Raw genomic sequence first — 25703 nt, 5'->3', positions numbered from 1 at the left:
AGAGACAACAAAGCTAGAAAGGGAATTCCCGAGTAAATTAACATAGAACAAAGAGAAAGGACACGGATTATAAGTGAAGACAAATCGCGCCGAGCAGCTCGTGAAAGTCCATTGTTAAATGAATAGTCATCAATGCAGTGTGTGCTGCAAAATGATTCTTTGTCATTATAGCTGTAGGTGACCTCAAGGTCCGGACTTCAAACAAGTTCCCGAGTAGTGGAATCTTGTCCACTATAACTATGAGTAGCCAATCAAGGTTCCACATTATGGTCAACGTGGGCGACATATATCCTGCGCGTCGAAAGAACGTATTTCACCAAATTTCCCGTAGATTAAACATCAAGTATAGAATGACCGGAGCAAAATCAATAAACTGTTGTACTTTTCCATGGTTGCTTAACTAATAAATATTAACGCTTTGTACCCTAAACGATTGTTTCCAAAAATATAACTGTTTCCACATACTTTAAACAATTCATTCTAACTGCTTTAGAACTCAATATTTTATTTGCATTTTATCGACATGTATTTTTGAAAACACCACACATAAATAAATTAAGTAGGTCGTAAAAACCAAGGATATAATTTCTCATATTCGGAATTCATTACCACTATAGGAGAAAAAATCTATGTCTTACCGACATGTTGAAATTGGTGAAATGGGGTGGTTAGCAAAGTTGTGACTTAAGACAAATTAATTTTTTTCTCCATTAAGAGCTTAAAAATTAACTCTGCAAAACGCCAATAAATGCATTCTATTTGCACATTATCTCTATGCTTTAGGTTTAATGATAATATTATTTTGTAACTAGATAGTAGTATATTTTTTATAAAATGTAAAAATCTCAAACAGTTTTTAATTACCTACCTACAATTATTATAATATAATTTAACTTTTTAATAAAACAGTGAACATGCATTAATACTTTTTACATATTAATAGGACTTTTCCATATTTGCTTAGGGTTTTGTAAATGAGAATATTGGCTACATTGAAAACACCACCCACTTCTCTAAAGTTTAACACGTGGATATTTTAGAATTTCTGATTGGCTGGCGTAAAAAAAAAGCGTGACGTTTTAACATATTATTGGCTATTGCGGATTCGCTGGTTATTCTCGATTGGTCAGGAAAACCACGACTGACAGTACGTAAAACGTGTGTATTTGGGTTGTTCCTGAGCTTGTCAGCCAAGAAGATAACATTTTAGTGCCATTTAAGAAGCTGCGTGTAGTACGTGATTGTGCTACGAACTGTTAAAAGCCTATAGTTAAGAACTGATATTTCAAATGTTTTGAAGATGTACGACCTGACGAAGAAACTTTGCTTGGTTTTGGGACTCGTGCTGTTTTGCGGTGAGTGGAATGGGCTTCTAGTTAAGCCGGGTGATACCTGTAATAAAACATGTTTACTTAAAGATACTACAATTTATATAAAAAGCGTCGACACAGCAACAATGGGTAGCAATAGTGACTACCGTCTGAACATAGACGAGGTGGAATATTTTTAGATGCTAACAATAGGATTATTTCCCGGGGTTATGTTACCGTTCGAAACCAGAGTTGCAGGAGTACATAGGATCGTGGAATCTCTGTGAGTGTTTAGGTAATTTTAATGTACTCTTAATAGGTTTTGTTAGAATGGAACGATCCAGGTTGGCCAATCTCGCATTGGTTGCTGGATACCCAGGGGAAACTGAAACCATTTCTTTCTTTGTCATTGGTTTTAAGCCTGAGTATTTAAGGTTTTATGGAAGTGGAATGGGCAGAAGGGAGAGGGCTAAAGCGCATACCTCAGCCAGACCAATGTTAGCAGCATGCTCCTGCAAGACCCATGCCATGACAAATGTTTGTAAGTTGGAGGACATCAAGATTGGAGATGGAGGTAATTCTTCCGTGTAATGTATCCATGTTAATCTCTTGATCTCGATGGCATGAACCTGTATGCATTGATCATGTGGTACATGATGCTTGCTGTTTTAATTTAGTATGTCGAAAGATCCTGGTCCAACAAAAATCTTCTGGTATAACAATGAATTTTCCTAAGTGGAATATGCAATAGCTTTTCCTTTTTATATTGTTATATCACAAGTTTTTGTTATGTGCAGGATCTTTCGACACAGTAAATTAAAACCACAAGCATGTACCACAGGATTAAAATGTACAGAATCATGCCATCAGAATCAAGGCATAAACTTTGATACGTGATACGGATCTTTTGCCGTGATGGGTATGTGGGGTTGGAAGAAAGAAGGGAAAGCAATCTTAATGCGTACTGCTCTGCGTTCACGATCAGTGGGTTCCAAAAACTGTAAAAAAGGCAAGTGTCATGTGACTGCTCGCAGGGCCATCGACAGAAACGGAGGGCCAGGGGACGAATATTTTTGTTGGTTTTCCTTTTACTTAATGTAGCTGTAAATGCAATCTGCACATTTAACGTTACTTGTAAGGTTTACTATGAGTTATATTAGCAATAGTATTTTAATTTCATCCTATCAGGGCAAACCCAAGCATTAAAAAAAAAGATCTCAAATCTCAATATTCTGTGGTGTCCGGGCCCAAGGACTTTGCCCCCTTCACCCACGGCTTGCCCCTCCCTCTTATCAGCCCTGACTGCTTGCATCAAGTGCGATTCATTGTTGCTCCAGCAACCAGAACAGGACCCTGCAGAAGTAGGGTGCGTTATTTAAATATTTATGTAGCCTATTATCTGGGCGAAAATTATCATTTTGAGCATTGATAATTGGTGGGGAAACAAAAATACTGTTGGCAGCAATCAATACTTTTTTTTGTACATCGCAACAAAATTAATCCTACCTTTTTAATATTTGTATTTTTTTTATTTCTTATAATTTATTGCTAGCACTGCTTATAAAATCTGCACGTGTAATTACTGCACTTGGTCATTGTAATTTGCCCATGGAACTTGAAGACATTGAGTACCTCAAGCTTTGCAATAAAACGTTATAAATGCGTAAAAAAGAATGTTTGTTTGTTTATCCAAATAAATACACGGTTTTAATCAATATTTTTAAAATTTTACACTATTGACCTTGGGCCAAAGGAAGAGGAAAATCACTGTCTACCAAAGATTTCAAAAACACTACGTCTATCTTTCCTGAATTTAGTCTCTTAAGTTGATGTAAAGCCCGGGCGATGTTGGTTATTTCAGATGATGAAGACTTGTGTTTTATGTAGTTGCTCCATCATCATTATTATTATTTTTTAATTGAAAGGTCATTAATTGGTTTTAACTGAAGATGAGAAACATAATCATAACTCATATCAATAGTGTCAGTGTGTTCTTTGAAATTCCACTTTTGAACCATTGAATAGTCCTTGAGTATGCAATCACCATATCTGTAGGGGTAAAACCGCAGAGTAGCAGCTTCTGGGAAATAGGCTTATTATAACCAAAGTGGGAATTTATTTAGGTTTGGTAAGCAACATAAGAAAATGTCAAAATCACTGTAAAGATATATAAATTCAATGATTTAACCATTACTAGCCATCTGTTGGTCGTATCTCCCGGAAGCTGCGACGGCAGTTTGACCTCGGCAGGGGAAGCGAGTGTCGGACTGTCATGAGTGTTGGTTGGTTCCTGCAGGCGGCGGCGCGAGGGCGGACGACGCTGCGGATGGCGTGAACACGGTGGACGCTGACCTCGGTGCCAGCAGGGAGGCGCTCCGCACAGGTGCAGCGAGATGCCCCCCTTTAGTGTCTGTCGCCAGCCCCTACACCCCTACACCTCCCCGCCCACTGGCTTCAGTAACCACTCACTTATAAAGCCCGCCGCACACGGTACAATATTCCTTACAATATTGTATGCTAGGAGTCGTACTGGCTCTACCACTAGTTTCTTCACTCGAATTCAAACTGGATACTAGTAGCTGTACTAATAGCTGGGCTACTGGTTTCGCGTAATAGACAGCGTCCTATTTTCTTTGCTTGGTGTGTTCCAATATTTAAGGAGTGGCCAATCAGAACTCACGAAAACAGCACGAGGGGTTGTTTACACTTTTAAGCGCGCATGTCGTGATAAACATGGACGGAAATAAGTGGAATAGTGACCAACTCCTCATTTTAATAAATGCTTACAAAAAGCAGCCTTGTTTGTATGCAGTATAAAATGTGAATTATCATAATAAAAATTTATTGTGGAGAATATTCTCTTATCAAAACTAGTAAGGCAGCTGGAATCGTGTGCAGCAGAAACTTGTAGCGCACCTAGTGTTTCAGCTTGTAGCCTACACAGTACAGAAACCAGTAAGCATTCTAGTAAGCAAACTAGTAGAAAATATTGTACCGTGTGCTGTGGGCTTTCGACACACATCATTTACAGCAGACACATTTCTCGACAGCATTCTTTTTATAGAGTTGAATTTATGAGTTTACTTTACTTCCGCCCGGTTGTCGAAACTTGGGACGAAGATGACGTTTTTACGAATATGGTCGTTAGCAGATTAATACAGTAGACGATTTTTTTTTGTCAATAGTATTGTTTTAAATATTGTTTTGGCTAAAAAGATATTTTATTAATTAACTTGTGGATACAGAGAGGAGTTCAGGCTCTTGCATTTAATAATGAATTTAAATATATTTTGAGGAATGCACTATTGCATGGTATGCTTGTAACTGGTCGTGTGTCGCTCGCAGACGACGAGGTGGTGCGGCGCGAGGAGGAGGCCATCAGCGCTGACCACCTGAGCGTGGCGCAGCTCAAGGAGCTCCGGGAGCACGCAGAGGAGCACCACTTCCAGGCCGAAGTCAACCGCATGATGAAGCTCATCATCAACTCCCTGTACCGCAACAAGGAGGTACATACACGTCTCGTGAGGAACAAGACCAGGGGCTGCTGCGGTCAGGGAAATCTGTTAGGTGGAGTCTAAAGGGGAAAACATCAGTCGGGATGTCCACACGTCTCGTAAGAAACAAAACCAGGGGCGCTACGGTCAGGGAAAACAAAAAAAAATTTCTGGAATTTCTATACAGACTTATGAAACAACACGCTTTTCTCCCACTCTGTTAAAATACATTTTTTTTTTTTTTTTTTTAAATTTGTTTAAGGACACACATATGTTTTCCCCTGTAATTCCTAACATGACAGACAAGACTGCATTTACAAACCGCAATAGACCTTATCGCCTGTTTCGCGATTTCGGCACTGATCTCGGAATAGCATGTCGCTGTGATGTACATTGAGACCGATACTTGGCCATTTTGACCGCGTAGTCTATGCGAGCAGTGGATGGAAAGATTCTAACTTCCACCGTCTGCTGTGATTATAGTGTTGGCCATGATCACAAATGATTCAAGCATTGCAAGTAGAGAGACAAAACAATTGAAAGAGGCTCAGAAGGAAGCCCAACTGTTAAAATTCGAAATCTCTTCAATTGCCAAGCAACTGCCTTGAAACGTTATTAATGATGATTTTGTTTACCTACTTATCACAGGTTTTTATTTTTGTGGTATGGGGTCTTATGTAATAGACTTGTTATCAGTAATTTTAAATGTTAGAAATACCGTATTTTCTATAAACATTTTATATCTTTGGTATTTTAAACTTGTGATGTACAATTATCAGTTTTTATAATAATGTAAATTGAATAGTTAATATGAAGGAATGTTTATATATGATACCTTATAAAAAAAATTATTTATGATGTAATATTGAATGAAGCTGTTTTTTTAGTTATTTTTAATTTAATTGATTATACTGTAAGTGACTTATTGACTCTAAAAATTGCTTTAGTTAACTTATGCTTAGCCAGAATTAAACAGGCTGCTATTTTATGTATGTTTATAAAAAAAAAATTTGTTCACAGATCTTCTTGCGAGAGTTGATATCCAATGCTTCGGATGCACTTGACAAAATCCGTCTTCTCTCGCTGACTGACCACGGGGTGTTGGGTGGCTTGGAAGAACTTTCCATTAAAATTAAGGTTTGTGTTGCAAAACAGTGCTGTTTGCTGCCCTTTTACCGCTAAGTTCATCCTTGGAAAAATTGTAGAATATTGAGGGGAGTAAGTAATGGTCTGGAAATAAATTGCATGATTGATGGAGACTCATGCATCATGTAGTGAAGGATATTGGAAAAAAATTTATGTTAAGATTTACATTAGAAAAATATTTTATCGCGAAAGAAATAATTTGCAAGAGACGTGCAGATTGTGTGTACGAAAAGTAAAAGTTGATGATAAAATGTATTTTGTGTAAACATTTGACTAGTTTGCGAGAGTATTTTGGAAGAGACTTCGAAATGTCTTGTGTTGTGATTGTCAACTTTATGCATTGAGGTGATGCAGTTCAGGCAGAAAGGAGTTTTTTTTGGAAACAACTAAATTTTAGTGTGTGAATATTGTGATGATCTTTGAATGATTCTTGCAATGTAAAAGATTGTCATTAAAATACTTTATTAAAACATATGCCAGAGCTAGTTACACATTATGTCGTGGAGAAACATCAGAAAAAAAAAATATGAATGTGCAAACATACAGGGAAAAAAAAATCCAAAATCAGCCTATGTCAAAATTTTGACTGATTTGAGCTTTTCTTGGCTTGTTTTTTGTGTGCCTGCATATTCATATTTTTATCTGTTATCGAGGTTTAGCTCTGACATACTGTGTAACCAATGGTGTATTTCTAAAAGAATATTGTAAAGTATGTATTTAAAAAGAAAACTACATTTAATTGAAAATTAAGCAATTTAGAACCTCTATTTTATTTTTGTCTCACTTATACTCGACCCACAAATTACATAAATATTTTGTTTACCGACTCACCCAGTGTGCACAGTACATTCCATTATATGTAATTGTTTTACTTCACAACATATTGCTTCTGATTTCACACTTCTTATCCGTCTGTTATTTATTTATTTTTTTATTTTTTTTTAACTGGTGCTTAGTCACCCTTTTGTCAGTGCTGCAAGGTAAATATTTTGTCTTCATGCTTATCGTGTTATTAGGTGTAGGAAATCTAATTCTCTTTGGCTGATGTCGCAGATTGAAATAAGCATGCACAAGTATGCGAGTGCTAAATAATGTTGTGCAAGTATGTGTTTGTAAAAGTGTAAAAATATGCAAGTATGCTGCATCATTTCTATTGTCTTCCACATTTCTGCTGTCTCTACCGGTTCCCCCAACACGAACCTAATGATCCCCCTCGAGCAACTGGAAGTCTCGCAACGCTCTGATGTTGTAGCTCCCTTGTCAGATAATAATTTTTTCCCCTCGGTGGGACCGGCGCGAGGTGACGCTGTGACGAGGTGAAGTGGTGAGGCGACGCTGGGGTTTGCAGGCGGACAAGGACAGCCGCATGCTGCACATCATCGACACGGGCATCGGCATGACGCGCGCCGACCTCACCAACAACCTGGGCACCATCGCCAAGTCCGGCACGGCCGACTTCCTGGTCAAGATGGGCGAGGACGAGAAGGCGCGCGAGGACCTGCACGACATGATCGGCCAGTTCGGCGTCGGCTTCTACTCCGCCTTCCTCGGTGTGTGTGTGTGTGTGTGTGTGGTTATTTTTACGTATTTCTCGAACAGGGTTCCCACGCTCCTTGAAAGTCCTTGAAAAGTGCTTGAAATGGTTCGAAGTAAAATCAAGGGCCCTTAAAAGTGCTTGAAAAAAAAAATTTAGGTTGCTTAAAAGTGCTTGATGAAATTTAACACTGTTTTTAAGAGTTATAATTACGTTGTATTTATTTAGAACAAGTTAAAAAGTGGGGCACAGCAATTTAATTGAACGATATTTATGGTATGTTCAAATAAATTTTACGTAGATTAATTCCCCGTTTTTCGACGGCATACAATAAGATATCTTCTATGTACTATTTTTTTATCGGCAGTTATGGTGTCATCAATGTTTTTTTTCTGATAAAAGTTTGGTATAATCATAATGTTATACTCGGCCAGTTTGCAATGTTACTGTTCCTCCGATAAGCTTTTATCTTTCTGTTTGTAAGTAATAGACAGAAAAAAAAAAACAATTCTGCACGTGTTCAAAACATACATACTTAAATTATTTCATAGTATTTGGGTCCTTGAAATTTTTGAAAAAGTCCTTGAATGTGCTTAAAAAGTGCTTGAATTTTTTTTTAGATAAAAGGAGTGGGAACCATGTCGAAGAGAAAAGGTTTTTTATTAATTTTTAATTTTTTTTTTAAATCTAGACTAAGTGTTTGCTCTTATAAATACATAATGATAATTGAAGTAAGAGGCAGGTTGGACGGGTTGTGTTCTGCCGGCTGTCGGGTGACGCGGGGGCCGGTCGTGTGTCGCAGTGGCGGACGAGGTGGTGGTGACGAGCAAGAACAACAACGACAAGCAGCACGTGTGGCAGTCGGACGCGTCCTCCTTCAAGGTGGCGGAGGACCCGCGCGGGGACACGCTCGGCCGGGGCACCCGAGTCAGGTCCGTGCCACGCGCCCCTCGGCCCGTGCGACCTCGCAACACGGCAGTCGTGCAAAACCTTAAGAGGCCACTCCAGTGTTTCAGGGGCACTACGCAACCCGTGTTAACCTCATGAGATTCAATGCTATTTTAATTTTGCTTATAACAATTTAACTAATATAGATTTTGAAATGCTGCTTTCTTGAATTGTAAGACAACGATGCTCTTATCACAAAGCCTCTTTCTTCAAAAACGTGCATAAATTATGGTTCAAACCTAGACAATACACTTATGCATATTAGTAAAGATTAGTATAAAACCATAATTTATGCACAATTTTTTGAATAAAGGGGCTTTGATAAGATCATCGTTGTCTTGCATATCAAGCAGGCATCATTTCGAAATCTATATTAGTTACTAAGTTATAAGCAAAATGAAAATAGCATTGAATCTTATGAGGTTAACGTGGGTTGCGTAGTGCCCCTGAATCACTGGAGTGGCCTCTTAAGGTATTGTGATTTTTTTCTCACTTTGCACAATTTTTTAATCTCGAGTTTTTTTTTACATTTATTGCCGACTATTTTCAGTGATTAAGGAGAGAGAAAAATTTTCTTCCGAAGCTGGGAAACTCGGGAAAAGGTCTGTTCTCCTCACGGGTTTGCTGGCCGCCATGCACCATGTACTGATGACGATGGCAACGAACTGTTGTCGCCGGGCTGGCGGTGGTAAGGGGAGGGATACTGAGGGCAGGAGCCGAGCGGGGACGAAGGTGGTGACGGTGAGCGTGTTGGTTGCCGCAGCCTGCACCTGAAGGAGGAGGCGCTGGACTTCCTGGAGCAGGACACGCTGAGGAACCTGGTCCGCAAGTACTCGCAGTTCATCAACTTCCCCATCTCCCTGTGGAGCAGCAAGGTAGGCCCCGACACTGCCATTGCTCTGTATTCGACCTGCTCTAAACGCTTTCAGTTCATGCTTTGGTATCGTTATTGATTTTGTGTGAATATGTTTCTTAAGTTTGATCCAAATATCAATTGTAATACTATATTATTATGAAAAAATAATTGAATTTCAATATTTGTAATGAAAATAACACAAATAATACTTTGTGTTTTGAATCATCTGTTTTTTTTTTTTTGTTTTTTTTTTTTTTCCCCACTAATGTTTTGTAAGACAGTAGTGAAATAAATTTGGATACTCATTGTGTGTTTAAAATTATGATTATAGTTCATGATTTTGGTAGTGTGATCACTTGGGTTTTTTATATCACATGAATATATTCAATTTTGGATACATTACAAATTCATAAGGAAAACTAAATTGGATTAACAATTATTAGTATTAAATGTTTTGAAGTGTTAGGTTATTAAGACTAATCAAATCTGAACAATTAACTGTTCTTACTTAATTGTATTTAAAGATTTAAATATTTACAAAGTCATAGTTATTTCCAGTATTTATTTTGCAGATAAAGATAGGTAATTCAACACTATAGCTATATTGGCCAGTATGAATGTGAAGTATATTGGAGCAGACACCATGTGATTCAACTATAGCTGGCATGTGAGGCGCAGGCTAGGAGAGCAGAGGGCCCGGGTTCCCCCAGGAATTAAGGGGCCTCACCGCACGTACTGAAGCATGATTGTGAGAACATTGTCCGCACGTGGGCCAGTCACGGGTAGTGTACGACACTGTTGGATCACGACGGTAACGGGCGCGCGCGTGTGGCAGATCGTGAAGGTGCAGGAGCCCCTGGACGCGGACGAGAAGGACGAGGACAAGGCGGAGAGCGGAGAGGAGGACGAGGAGGCGAAGGTGGAGGACGACGCGCAGGACAAGCCCAAGACGAGGGAGGTGGAGAAGACGGTGTGGGACTGGGAGCTGCTCAACGACAGCAAGCCCCTGTGGACGCGCAAGTACGTCCGCATACGTCCGCACGCCGCCGCACTCCCGGGGCCCGGGCGGGGGCAAGGGTGTTTTGCCCCCCCACTCTGAAGCCTTGAAGTGGGGGCAAACGAGGGCAAAGAAAGTGCTGTGTAATCAATTTTTAGATAATAAAACTGCTTAAATGCAGGGGTGCCCACAAGGGGGGGGGGGTAACAACGCAGACTGCTTCATTAAAATTTCAGCGGGGGGTGGTTAAAAGACGAGAAAAATGTATATATTATTTACATAATTATAGCTTCTAATGTTAAAATACGTTTCTGGTGCTTTGATAATTGAAAGGGATCTTGTAAATCAAATTGGCAACCCTGCACTTTCCTCAACAAAAGCAGTTTGGCATCTGTCTGTTCAGGATGGAAATATTACCTGATATGACCAAAATTATTATTATTATAAAATCAGTTTTAATTAATGCAAAATGTGATAAAATATAATACTAAAAAGTATAATATTATAAAATAATTGGGTAAATCATTGAGAAAATGGCATAAAAAATTTGGGGGGGGGGGGGGGGGCGCATCATTAGGTTGGGGGGGGGGGGGGCACCTCTGTTAAATAGCACCATTTTCCACCTTGAAATACAAATTTTCCCGGGGGAGGACCCCCGGACCCCCCGCTTCAATACGGGGATCGATGATTCTTTATAAAAAGGTAATATTTTGCCCCCCCTTTGGAAAGTTAGTTGTTGCGCCCCTGGCTGCACTCTCGGGGCCCGGGCAGGGGCAGAGGCTCCCGCAGCCTGGGACATGTGAACACACTTGACGTCCTTAAAACAGTGTTCATTTAACTTCTTGCATTGATTTTCGTGTGTCTTGATCACCTTTTTCATATTAGGGTAAAATCAAAATCTGCATGCGAATGTTTTGTTCGTTGTCAGCTAATGGGAAGTAAAATGTAAAACAGAATATTTGGATACAAGATAAAATATCCTACATAGAAAATAACAAGGCAACTGTAGTAGGGTGTTTTCTATTACTTCCAACTGCCTAAAAATCTTTTTTAAAGAATTCAAGTTGAAGCAACGTGTTTTCATTCCTTGGTACCTAAATGGAATGCACCTTTCTATCTTTCCCCTATTTTCATTGCTTTTCCCCCGTCTTTCACTCTCTCGTCACCTATTGATCCCCCCCTCCTTCCCTTCTCTTCCCTTCATTTTCCCCTCCCTGTACTCTTTCTCCCTTTCCCTCTCCGTCTCACTCCCTCTCTCGTCCCTTGTTCCCAATTCTTCCTGTATTTCAAAGTGTTACTCTCTGAATCATCTGTCTGTCATGCCCTGTCAAGAGTCAGGGAGCAGTTTCTCATCACTGCTGGCATGTTTACACTATGTTGCAAGGACATACGTAAAGGGAGGTTTTATGGGGGTAATCTTTCCCCTTCCTTCCTGAAATCCTAAATAAATCATTGCTACGAAAAAGAAAAAAAGGTAAGAACGTGAAAGCAAGCAGCGAGCAGAGTGGTTCTTGTTCCCCCCTTCATAATTTCCCGAAGATGATATTGTTTGCACGCCCCTGGTTGGCTGTGTGTGCTCGCGGCTGGAGGCAGCGTGTGGTGTGGTGTGCGCAGGCCCTCTGAGATCTCTGAGGACGAGTACAACGCGTTCTACAAGTCCCTGACCAAGGACAGCAGCCCGCCCTTCACCAAGATCCACTTCGTGGCGGAGGGGGAGGTCACCTTCAAGTCGCTGCTGTACGTGCCCAAGGCGCAGCCCAGCGAGAGCTTCAACAAGTACGGCTCCAAGGTCGACAACATCAAGGTGAGAGCCTCGGCCGGTCTGCCGATCCAGATAGTAGGCCAGGAATATTACAGTTATATTCCCACAAGGTAATGTTTGCAATTATGCAACTGTAACTTTAAGCTTTTTTTTATTATTTGTGGGGTTTGAAAAATTAAGTAAGGGAACGTGGGGGGGGCTAAATAATATCCTCCCCCCTCCCTAAATCAATGCCCCCTCCTCTCCTTCTCGGGTCCATAGTTTCTCTCGACGGCCGTAGCTGCCAAATTTTGTTACCGCATTTCATCTTCGAAATCGTTAGAATTCATGTACGTACGGTATAATTCTTCTACAGAGTTCCCATCTCTTTGCAGGCGTCAACGTAGATGAGACAGGATAACACTTTAGAATACTGTGAAGGATTTCTGTGTTTTTGAATTGTTGATTTTACCCCATAAATTATTTTTTCACAAACTCTTGATCAAAAAGTTTGGGGTCGCATTATATTCAGTCGCAGTATTTTCAGGTAAATATGGTGGATCTAATTTATAATATTATTAAGTATTTTGAATCCAAGCAACAATTTCACGATATCACAGCCCTTTTTTTAATACATGTATCTATCCTACGTTCGAGATAATGAAATGTAGTTATTGATCTTTGTTTCTTGTGTTGCAAACATCTTAACGTTTCGAACAGATGTCGATCAACTCGTGTGGAAACGTCTGTATTTCTTGGAAGACTTAAACATCCAACTAGCCCGCGGTGGAGCTGGAAGGGTTGCGAACGAGGGGACGAGGGGAGTGTTTGTTTCCCGCTGCGCAGCTGTACGTGCGACGGGTGTTCATCACGGACGAGTTCAACGACATGATGCCCAACTACCTGAGCTTCGTGCAGGGCGTGGTGGACTCGGACGACCTCCCGCTGAACGTGTCTCGCGAGACGCTGCAGCAGCACAAGCTGATCAAGGTGAGGCGGCACCGCTGCCGGCGTCCAACACCATTCGGCAGGGGCGAGTTTTAGGGGTTAAAACCTCCCCCTTAGCACCAAATATTTAATTGATTTCTTATTCATCATTCAAACAAATTTTATATTAAAATTAATAAAAAAAATTACCATTACAATATTTAAATATTTAAGTACTGAAAACTGTTAAAATAGCACTATTTTACAACTTAAAATCCAAATTTTCACGGGTGAGGACCCCCCAGACCCCCCACCGCTTTAATACATGGGGGGGGGGGGGGGGCATGCTTCTTAACACCCCCCCATACACAAATCCTGGCTACGCCACTGCCATTCGGTATTCGTGAGTAATCTTGATACTGCGATCCAACATCCCACATCAAGTTATTGTTTTCCATTTTTTTGTGGCCAGTAGACAGTACACCAAAAGGACTCATTTTAAAAAAAATTAAAAAGAAAAATTGTAACATGTAACAAGTTTTATTAAGAAATTTGGATTACAGTGTTTTATCACGTAATCGTCGCAAGCGCATGATAGTCGTGCTGTAATTTTAGAGCATCAAAATTTGGATAAAATAATTCTCACATAAACATCGCACAATGTTTTTGGCCCCCCTGTTAAGATTCGGAGCGCTCTGTGTAGGTAGTTAACATGACCTTGCCAAAGACTCTGGAAAAAATCGCGACAGTCGGTTTTCAAGTTGCTTTCGGGCAGTTTGGTACATTTAACCCTTTAAATGTTGGTTTTACAAACTTAATTTCCAGAATCAGTACATACTGTAATTTTATATATATATTACTTGTTAAAAATGCAATATCTTGGGGAATGGTAACAGGCTATAAATGAAAAAAATATATATATATTTTGCAACCTAGTAAACTTCAGAGGTTACCAGTATTGAATTTCTTAGTTTACTTTATTTTCTTTGATATTTTTCATTTTATCTTTTTCCTCAAATATTGAATCCTTAAAATACTAATGATTTTACGGTATTTGAGGATTTGATTGGTCCATTTGTAGTTAGAGGCATGATTATAACCAAAATAACAGCGGAATTGAAGTCTCCAAACACCGCATAACACTGAAATGCAAAGCAGTTACCTTGTTTTGTTTGTTAAAATATAGACTTGAATTCTTAAATATTTAGTTAAGTGAATAATTAAAAAATCTTAAATGTGTACTATGTAAAAAAAATTTAGTTCCTACCTATTTTTTTCTCCCAAAAAAAAAGTAAAGTAAATTTAAAGCAATCTCTAGCTGACAACTACAGACATGGCTAAAGGCCTACGGAGAAACATGTGATTTTTGGATTTTTAACATTGCATTTTTTTGATTCGTATTAATAGTATTGGAACTTCACAGAAGAATATTCAAAAGATTTTAATGCAGTTTTTTTTTAAATATCACGCATCAATATTATGTGGTATTATTTCATGTAAACGTTTTGAGCATGCAACCGCAAATTTTTTTAGCGGTTGGTCGACGTTATTGTGCTTGATGCATGCGTGTCTTGAATGACGGTAAAGATGGAATCCACCGAGCTGGTGGGTGCTGGTGGTTCGGGATGCGGACGGGAGCGGTGGAGTGGTGTAGTGATGGAGCGGTGGCTTGTCGCAGGTGATCAAGAAGAAGCTGGTGCGCAAGGCCCTGGACATGTTCAAGAAGCTGGACAAGGCGGACTACGAGAAGTTCTGGAAGGAGTACTCGACCAACATCAAGCTGGGCGTGATCGAGGACCCGTCGAACCGCACCCGCCTGGCCAAGCTGCTGATGTTCGGCTCGTCGCACCAGCCGGGCTACACGTCGCTGGCCGACTACGTGTCGCGCATGAAGGACAAGCAGCAGTTCATCTACTACATCGCGGGCGCCAACCGCCAGGAGGTGCTTCTCACGTTCACTCGAGAGGATGTCGAAGTTTCATTTATTTATTTGCAATACGACAACAAACAGTTTTAGAACTTTGGGGGTAGGCACAACACAAAGACAAAAATGCTGTGTGCGCGTGGGTGTGGGCATGTGTGGGTGTGGGCGTGTATGCGCACATGGGCGCGTGCGTACATACACATACATACAATGACATTACGCTAAGGACACAAGCACAAATGACACAACAGACACAAATATAAATGACTCTAATGACTAGAGACCCCAGAAAATGGTAAATAAAACTGGCTCATTTCGGTGTAAAAAAATGACAAAAGCGGTGCAAAAAACCGGTGTAAAAATTAGCAAGCGGTGCAAAAAATCTGTGTAAAAATAAGCAATCAGTAGAGACCCCAAAAAATTGTGAAAAAATTATGCCATTGGCGGTGTAAAAAAAAAATCATAGCCTTACTGCTTCCTTATTTGCCTGGCCAATTTTTGGGACATAAGTTTCTCTAAGAGTGTTGGCTGATGGCAAATCCCCTGCACCTAAAATGTATACATAACTTACAATATACTTATAAATAGGTAGCATTTATAAGGTTATCGCTGAAAAATATTAATGGGCTTATTTTTTTCAAAATTCTTAGCCAAACCTAACCTAACCTTTTCTAGATTAGGTACTGCTAGATTACAGAGTCAAACCATCAATCAATCAGTCAAAAATATATTGTGGTGTGCTCACCATTTCACAATGCAATCCATCCTATTTATGTGTTTGTTAATCTGAGGTACTTGCATATTTATTTGAAGTAAAGGTAAGTTAATCGATAATATTGTAGGCCTACATATGCTTATGAACTTTTATTAGAGGGGGAAAACATTTCTAAATAAATAAGGCTAACCTTCAACATGGGTGTTACACCATTCCCTCATAGCTGGATGATCAGCTTTTTCCAAAGGAATGTTAACTTACAGCATCATATTAACAAAATCAGAAGAAAAAAAAACCTTGTTTTCTGCACTTTCAAGCTTGTTTGCTTTATTCACGCTGTCGCCTCTCGAGATTTGTTTAGACATGGTAGAATGCTTGATAAAATAATTGTCTTTTTTGTTTTGTGTGTGTCATTTGCCACATGATTTTTGCACGTGTCTTTGCGTGTACAATCAACCCGCACGTTGCAGAACTTGTACATCATAATTTTGTCCCGCTGATCAAAAATATAAAATCATCCGATATTATCTCTCTTTCGCGATCAAACATTGTCGAAGTTTTCGGCATCTTAGCCACAAATTCAATTGTATCACAAAACTTACAAAATGTGGACGGTAGTTGTAAACACTCATAGAAATGTGCACGCAAAAGGACTGCCATCTTAGCTCGATGTGATTAAATTAGGTTAGAAAAATCTACACCATTGCGCCTTGCGGCAGAAACGACTATTATTCAAAACACGAAAACTGTAGAGTCAATTTGTTATGTTGGTAGTGCGCACATATCGATTGTTGACAATTTTTACATTTTGTTTTCATTTGCGATGGCAATATTTACTGCTTGTAAACAGAGTAATAAAAATACGTGGATTTCAGTAACGTGTCAAAACGAAGATAATATCACGGCACTAGTCTTTCAGTCTATGTTTATTTCACGCCTATGTTTATGATGGTGTAAATAAATAGAACTTACGACATAAGGACATTATTTTGTGCGAAAATTCGTGAATTTCGCGACTATGTCAAAATCAAAGGAAAGTCACAAAATTCGTTTAAAGTATCAAATTTTCGCTTTATTTCGTGAATTTCGCGCTTCACCATTTTTCGGGGTCTCTACTAATGACAGTACAAAATAAATTTGACAGTTGCTGATGTGTAAATAACTAAATGTAACACAACTATTAACAGACTCAAGTGTTCATTAAGGTCACTTGTGCATATTGAAAAGAGAATCCAGAAGTTCATGTTTATTTAGGTTGTGCATTCATTTTATTAAAGTTTATGATAATCCATAAAAATATATTCCGGCTGTTGACATTGATTGCCAGGACACATTATTTTTACACGTTTATTGTTACTGTTGGCTTTCGTTTCAACACATTATTTTTCTGGTTTATAGCAAGTCAGATTCCAGATTTTCGCATTTGGTATCACCTGTTTAAACTACCTGGTTTTTTTTACCTCCCCAAATTGATTTTCACTCATTAAGGGCCCTTAAATTTCCTTATATTTTGTCATGGACTCTAATAAAAAATATTATTCCAGTCGCTTAAAAATTAGAGAATTAAAAATACATTGTATTGTGTACATAGTTTAATATGTATTTTGTTATAAACTCTTGCAGAAAACAAGTATTTCGCTCATACACTTTGTGAGTGTTTCGCTATGGTATTTAGCTCCTTAAATACTGTTTTTACCTGCGTTTCTTGTGTTAATAATGAAACTGAGGATGTTGTTTCTGATACCAATAATAGTTTTTGCTTGTGTTAAGCGATGAGTAAAAATGAAATTTATTGAAGAGATTTACATGATTAAAGAGCTCAGTAAAGACTAATTAATTTTTTTATGTCATAAAGTACGAGAAATGACTACTTCGACGCTAGATGATCCTGTAACAATTGCTAATCTTTATGGCCGAGGTCCCGACAAAGACCGGTTGTAGACCTTTCAGTGGTGTTTAGTAGCTGGCTGTGGACTGTGTTCAAGTTGTATGGTTCACTTTAGATATTTTAATAACCATACATACAGGGTCTCCACAAGGAAAAAATATTTTGTACCAACTTAGGCGAGAAAAAAGTACTAGATTAGAAAAAAAAGTACTAAATTATAATTTGTTATGATTTTTAACAATTTAGGAAGTTATTATGACATTGCAATGCTCGAACTTAAATATCACACCACACACACATAAATTCCATAGTTTTTTTTAAAAATAATTACGCTTAATAATAAAACATATTGGAGTTACAATAATATTATTATATTAAAGAATATGTACTAGATCTAGTACGAAAGTACTAACTGTGGAGACCCTGCATACATAAGCTTCACATGTCACTAGGTATGGTCGGGCAGAGAAATTTGACTTCGGGCGGGCTCGGGCGGGTAATTGTCCAAAATTTTCGGGCTCGGGCAATCTCGGTCGGGCATCAAAATCAGTTAATGAAATAAATTTTGAACATAAAATAGTCGTACTTAAGTTTGCATTGACAAACCTGAACTGTTTTTATTTATTTACTATACCGCACTGATATGAAAGTTAAACATTAAACTAAAAAATAGAGTGCATATTAATCTTGGAAATAAAGTGCTTATTAACTAAATTGTGTTTGGGTAGCTGCTTGAAGGTTCATTGTCACTGCTGATTGACCTACACTTCCACTGGTATCCATTTTGGTAAAATAATGACATGAATTAAATAGAAACAAATCACAACCATTTTCTGCAAATGCCACGCAACTACAATGTGTGTAATTAAAGTCAGCTTATAATCCTTCTCGCGCACAGCAAGCAGCTCCACCGGCCTTGAACACTACTTTGTGACTATTGAGCAGTGAGCATCCGCCGTGCGTGCGCGCGCGTGTGTGTGTGTGAGAGAGAGAGAGAGAGGCGGGTGACCAGCTGCATCGTTAGTCAGCCAGCGAGAGTAACGGTAAATGTTGACCTTGACCACTTCCGCTTGCTGCAGGGCTCGCTCTCTTATATCTGTCTCCCCCTCCCAGAAACACACTTGCTGACCGGGCACCTTCTTTATCTTATCTCTCACGCACACTCGCTTCTCCGGCTGGTGCCGGGACGGCGGCGGCGTGACATGTTCCTGCAGCTCCGCGCGTTCCAAAAAAAAGAAGCTTTGTTTACTTGCGCCGTGCGGTATTGCCGTTTTCCATGGTGCCCGATATTTTCGGGCACTGAAATACCCGCCCGGAATTTCGGGTATACTTGATACCCGAAACACTGCCCGAAATTTCGGGTACCCGACCATCCCTACATGTCACACACAATACAGTATACAGTTAGTACTGGATGCAGCTGGGGCTGCCATCACTACATACTACCTGTCTAATTATCAGGTTGGCCAACTTAAACATCTTACTTGACTACCTATACCAGCTGCAGCAGACTGTGACCGGAGGGAGACGCGTGCCGTGCGCAGGTGGAGGACTCGCCCTTCGTGGAGCGCCTGCAGAAGAAGGGCTATGAGGTGCTGTACCTCACGGAGGCCGTGGACGAGTACTGCATCTCGGCGTTGCCCGAGTTCGAGGGCAAGAAGTTCCAGAACGTGGCCAAGGAGGGCTTTACCATCTCGGAGGGAGACAAGGCCAAGAAGAGACTGGAGGGGCTGAAGCAGCAGTTTGAGCCGCTCACCAAGTGGCTGGCCGACGAGGCGCTCAAGGACCAGGTGACTGCCCCCCTCCCTGCCGTCTCCCCTCCCGCCGTCTCCCCTCCCGCCGTCTCCCCTCCCGCCGTCTCCCCTCCCGCCGTCTCCCATCCCCGCCGTCACCCCTCCCCGCCGTCTCCCCTCCCGCCGTCTCCCATCCCCGCCATCTCCCCTCCCGCCGTCACCCCTCCCCGCCGTCTCCCCTCCCGCCGTCTCCCATCCCGCCGTCTCCCCTCCCGCCGTCTCCCATCCTGTCGTCTCCCCTCCCGCCGTCTCCCATCCCGTCGTCTCCCCTCCCGCCGTCTCCCATCCCGTCGTCTCCCATCCCGTCGTCTCCCCTCCCGCCGTCTCCCATCCCGCCGTCTCCCCTCCCGCCGTCACCCCTCCCCGCCGTCACCCCTCCCCGCCGTCTCCCCTCCCCGCCGTCTCCCCTCACCGCCGTCCCCCTCCCCGCCATCTCCTCTCCCCACGGTCTCCCCTCCCCGGCAGTCACCCCTCCCCACCGTCTCCCCTCTCCCGCCATCTCTCCTCCCCACCGTCTCCCGACTGGTAGCGACCAAACTAGAACACAACAGATACCTGATGCTACAACCAACATTTATAATGACTGCCCACACTTGATGAATAGACTAGGAATTTTTTATTAGTTCAATTTCGTGTATTTAAAACCTGAGGATTTTCTTGTTATTTTTTTTTATATATATATATATATATATATATATATATATATATATATATATATATATATATATATATATAAAAAGGCTATTTTTTAATACTTGGTTCGCCAAAATTGTGCTAAAATTTACATGGTGCAATTTTATGATAAAATAATTTGCAATAAATTGGTCTAAAACTGGTACGTTCAGAACAGTAAAAATAGATTAGGGAGCATTTGGTTTAAAAGTGATTCAATAAGATGCACAATAAAACCAATTTAATTTTTCTGGTTCATCCATAAATATTGACATTCCTTGAATTTCAAACATTAAAAGATTACTGTTCTTAATGTTTTGAATTGAGTTTTAGTTAAATGCTACTTAATTCCATTATATAACTTGCATTTTAGTGGTGTGTGGTGTATTAAATTTCCTTTTTTTTTATTTGCTTTTTGGAGTTATTTTGGTTTTACCGCAATTAACCATGAAATCTTGTCTACCGATAAATAATTAGTTGGCTCATAATATATTTTTTATAAATTTTCTGGGGTATACCATGATTTTATTATTAAATCTAAAATAAGTGATCAAATTAAAAGCAAGCATGTTGAAACATGTGTAGGTCACGTATTTGTCAGGTAAGTAATTATCTGGTGTTTTTTAATGATTACACAAGTTGACATGACCTGGCGGTATAGAGGTTCTGTGGTCTGTCACCACTTACAAACAGACTATACGAGTATTTAAAAAACAAATTTCGCTGGTAGTTTTTTTTCAATACCGCGGAAACCTGTCTCGATACTTTAAAATCGGCAGAGAGCAGAATACAAGCAGATATCCGATACCAGGAAAGCTATAGTTGAAACGACATGTCGCATCGTAATTCAAACCGAACTTAAGGGGCCCGCCTCGTGAGGGGTGTATGTGTGTTAGTGAGGCGGGTTGATAAGCGCGACGCTCGCTGGTGCTTCTAGCGCGGTGTCTCCTCTGGACTGGCGCGCATTCGTCTCGTCGTCACAGGATAACTGTGAAATATGAGCGGTGACCGTAACATTATATGGCGGAGAAATGAAGATAAAGGTGTTACGCAAGCCCCTTAAGTGCTTTCAAGAATCTGTTCTGATTGTTTTATGCCCTAAAAATTACTCTGAAAACACGCGTTTTAGGCATTCTAACGCTTCTAAAAATACAGTTTAAAAACTTAATCCGAAATTAAAAGTTACTTTTCGGGCCCTCAGCGAACTCTTAAATGCTATTCGTAAACAGGCCCCACTCGGATATCTCGAGTAGTTTTGAAATCGCGTTGTTTTTCCTGAAGCTCTGCACACCGTGTGTGTGCCCGGGTAGGCGGGCCCCTTAAGTCAGCTCACGGAATCGTCATCTTTGAGCACGATACGTTGAAAGACCCTGGTGGTCCCCGGGGTCGTGGTAGGGAAGGGAAGGTAGTGACGCGGCGCGGGCGGTCGCAGATCTCGCGGGCGGCCGTGTCGGAGCGCCTGTCAGACTCGCCGTGCGCGCTGGTGGCCAGCCTGTTCGGCTGGACAGGCAACATGGAGCGCCTGGCCGTGTCCAACGCCCACCAGAAGGCGGATGACCCCCAGCGCTCGTACTACCTGAACCAGAAGAAGAGCCTGGAGATCAACCCCCGCCACCCGCTCATCAAGGAGCTGCGGCGGCGCGTGGAGGACGACCCGGCGGACCCCGTGGCCAAGGACATGGCCCTCATGATGTTCCGCACCGGTGCGTCCCTCGCCCGCCCCTCCGACGTGTTGCAAATTGATCAACCGAGTGTTTTTCTAATATTTTGTTGTGTAATATTGTTGACACAGTAGTTTTGCTTGTCTGCTTAGTTCATAATTTTTGTTTCCATCCAAGGAAAATTTTAATTTTTACTATTAAACAAATTTACTTTACAAAATTAAAGTTTTAATCACATCTCCATTTTTTACTTTTTCTTGATCGTAGCTTGATCGTAACTTATTTACACACACACATTTACAAATTTTATTTTTTAAAGGTGTATTTATTTTCTACCATATTTAACTCAAAAAAAATGGATTTATTAACAGGAAAACTTTAAAGGGGTAAATTTGAGCAATGGGATCAAATCGCAATTTTCTCAAATCCTAATCTAGTTGCGAAAGAACAAAAATAATATAAGGTGCAAGAAATGAAAAAATTCAATTGACTGTGTTAAAAGTTAAAACATTCAACTCTGCAATTGTTTTTTTCACTTGAAAATGTTCCGAAATCAATATATTTTCTAATTAATTATATAATTACATATCAAAAGTATAGTATACTTATCACAACTTATCAGTGTTTAATTTTTTTAATTTACTACATTTCCTTCAACAATTTTCTTGGAATTTTTTTCCCTCGAATATTACATCTTTTGAATACTGATGATTTGGTGGTATTTGAGGATTTGGCTGGCAGTCTAGTAAAGTTGTATGTATTTATGGGTATGTAAGTGCATAATTTTTAGAACCCTTATTCAGGGAACATTTTAAGTGGGATTCTCGTAAGAGGGTCTTTACTTTGATAAATATTTCTCCAGCAAATTATAAACTCTAGCAATAACTTAATCGTCGCACGTGTGCGCGATTGAGTTGTTGCGATTGGCGAAGGGATCCCAGGGACCCGCTAGCCTCGGAAAGTGTACCGAACGTTCCCTTGTTCCAGCGACGCTGAGGTCCGGCTACATGCTGAAGGACACTGCCAACTTCGCGGAGTCCGTGGAGGCCATGATGAAGAAGACACTGGGCATCTCCCCGGACGAGCAGGTGAGTTTGTTCGGCCGTGCACTGTCGCAGAGGTGTTCCCGTAGCTGCTCAGTTCAGAACTTTTGTAAGTTCCCCGTGGATTTTTCTTTTCTTCTGCCGAAGTTTTTTTTTTACTAAACTTTTCAGTGAATTTTTGAAAGAATTTTAATGTTACGTGTTACGTGCATAATTGTCCTAACCACTGTAAAGGTTCGTTATATACAAAAATAAACAGATGTTCAACGCCGATTGCTAATTTTGTTTTATTTTTCAAACTAGAATGCATAGACGGCGTTGAACATCTGTTTATTTTTGTATGTAACGAACCGTTACACCACCTAGACATTTTACTTTTAGTAATTACTGATGTTCTTTGTAGTTTGAGTGTCTGCTTGCTTTGTACTATGTACAAATCACACACTTGCCTGAGGTGCACCAGTATGTCTTTGCCTATTAACCATTCCATTGCCATTCGCCATCAGTAGTATTGGTAAGAGTATGCACCTTTTTCTGGATATTATTTAAACAGTAGGTTTGGATATGGTGATGTAAAACTATTTACAGTTGAACTAGTGTTATGTTCTCCTGTGAGAAGCTGTGGCTGTGAGCGGGCTCGTGACTGGTTGCAGCCGGAGGAGGAGGAGGAGGAGGACGAAGAGGCGGGCGAGACGGACGGCGGGAAGCAGGACGAAGTGGAGGAGACGGACGCGGACGGAGACGAGGAGAGCGAAGACCACGACGAGCTCTGAGGTGCCGCGCCGGACACGAGTGTGCCGGGACGTTTATTTATTGGCTCTTGGCGGGTATGTGTGCGAGCGAGCTGGGTCGCGTGTCGTGGTTTCTTCCTGAGCCCAGACCGTTCCGAGGTTTACGAAGCCAAATCAACTTGTGAAACTTTGGGTTGTTTTCCGACATTGCATTCGTGGAAGTATCGATGAAGATTTTTTTTTTTTTTACTAGATTTGTTAGAGTGTATGTTTCAGATGGTGTGTCGGACACAAAGGTTTTTTTTCGACATTGCATTTGTGGAAGTATCAATGAAGATTTTTTTTTTTTACTAGTATTGTTAGTGTGTATGTTTCAAATGGTATGTCAGACACAAATTGTTTCTAATAAAAAAGACTGCTAAAAATGAGTTGTTTTTTATTTTTGTCACATTTTTTTTGTAGCGTGATTTATGAATTAAGGTGTAAGTGTGTAACATCTTGTTCCTTTGACGTACTATCGCAAATGCCAAACCCAGCTAGCATGGTCCCAAAAAAACAAACTGGAAATTTAAATTTTCTAAAAAATCACTCTTGAGTGCACTTGCATCTTGAAAAAAATTCTGCAGCAGTTGAGCGACCAGTGATGAATGTCACACTCGCTTCCGTTGGGTATGATCACAATGCCTGGCATGAATAGCGACCAAAACCTCCTGCTAGAAGGCACAGGAGCTGTTTTAGTACTAAAAAACAGGGGGAAAGAATACAAGGGATATCGTTTCGGATCTTAATCTTAATGCAGTATCGTTTGTATCTCGATAAATTCAAGACACCTGCCCTTTTCATTAGTCTCATCTGGTCAACCTCGGGTACTTGCGACACAGTCCAAAACTCTATAATGAAAACCTGAAGGAAACATAATTTTGAGTCCTTGTATGAAGTTTGTAAACAAACTTATACAATTTGATCTTAACTTTTTACAATTTAAAAATCAAATTCAACTAATGTAAAATTTTAAAAACAATTCTCAATTAGTACACGCATAAAACACCTGTTAAAAATACTTGCTCACGTTATACAACACAAAATATATATTTTATTTTTAATTAGGATAATAAATTTTAAAAATTCGAAGGCTGCACCTGTGGCTCAAAGAAATTTTTACTCTACTCTTTTTAAATGTTTAAAGAAGAATAAAGGAAAGTTATGTCTTTCTGTAGGTAATTTCTATACCATCATTTTGGAAGAATGTGTAATTTGTAGGTATTTTCACAGTGGCAACAGTATTATTTTATTCAAAACTTCATTTTTTTTTCCATTCTGGAATATTTGTATTAACCATTGATACTACACGTAATTATTATTAAGCTTGGAACAAAACATATTTTGTATTACATATAACCATTCTTTTATATAAACCAAATGACTTGGCACTTCAAATCCTATGTGATTTTACAAACATTATTAGTACAAATCACCCATAGTTTAACCTCTGTCGCAAACCAAAATGGTGAAACATTGTGCAAGTACTATAGAAGAAATTTTTTTTATCCGTGACTGAAGAGAATTTACTAATTTTTTATTCTTTCATAGGTAGAATTATTTGTAATGGTAACGATGTATGGTGGAATTATGTATTACTAATCAGTTTATGGCTGGAGTTATAAATTATTTTGTATTTGATTTCAAAATGTATAATATAGTAGTAGTTTGAAAACCTTATTTCTGAAGATGTTATGTAAAACTGATATGCTATGACTGTAATGTAATGCCAAGGTATTCTACCATGTAAGAATTTTTTAGTAAATCTAATACAGTATATATGATAACACTTATCAGTGAATAGGGTATTCTTACACTTTCTGAGGTCACTTCCTGTCTGAAGGTTTTATAAAAATAAAAGCTAAGTTTTGCCACTGCCATAAACAGACTTCAAATTCTTTCTATTGGAGATTATGAAATACATTTATATATAATCCTGTAAAAGTAAGATGGCTAGGATAGCCTGAAATATTTAGTTCCAATTCGAGGAGCATTGTAATTGTAATTAGTACATATACATATTCATTAGAAATGCTGGACAATGAACTGTACTATCAATTACTCTTCAGATAAGTATTCTTGAATAGTAGAAATACCTAATTTTGTGTTATATTAAGAAACATATCCAGAACAAATATAAAACAGGTCTTTAGGTACAAATAATATTAAAATAATCTTTCACTTTACATGATGCAGCAAACTGTTGAACTTCACCTTTATAATCCTTTGTAGGGATTTATTCCCTGTTTAATTTCCCAAACATTTTAGTCCATGCAGCCATTTT

At 39.8% G+C, this 25703-nt stretch overlaps 1 protein-coding gene across 1 annotated transcript; it reads left to right on the top strand.

The window, feature by feature from the left end:
• Positions 1–793: 793 nt before the first annotated feature.
• On the top strand, positions 794–23808 carry LOC134540624 (endoplasmin). The gene is made up of 15 exons (XM_063383471.1): positions 794–1355; positions 3607–3693; positions 4656–4816; positions 5825–5941; positions 7299–7500; positions 8287–8416; positions 9196–9307; positions 10124–10308; positions 11900–12089; positions 12873–13016; positions 14632–14895; positions 19025–19270; positions 21378–21648; positions 22594–22694; positions 23303–23808. Exons 1-15 carry the CDS (start codon positions 1301–1303, stop codon positions 23420–23422), a joined length of 2385 nt encoding a protein of 794 aa, XP_063239541.1. The 5' UTR covers positions 794–1300; the 3' UTR covers positions 23423–23808.
• The last annotated feature ends 1895 nt before the right edge of the window (positions 23809–25703 follow it).

The sequence above is a fragment of the Bacillus rossius genome, chromosome 17 (genome assembly GCF_032445375.1).
Source record: "Bacillus rossius redtenbacheri isolate Brsri chromosome 17, Brsri_v3, whole genome shotgun sequence".
Lineage (NCBI taxonomy): Eukaryota > Metazoa > Arthropoda > Insecta > Phasmatodea > Bacillidae > Bacillus > Bacillus rossius.
Note: the sequence above shows the minus strand (reverse complement) of the source record. Positions and strands in the feature narration are given on the sequence as shown.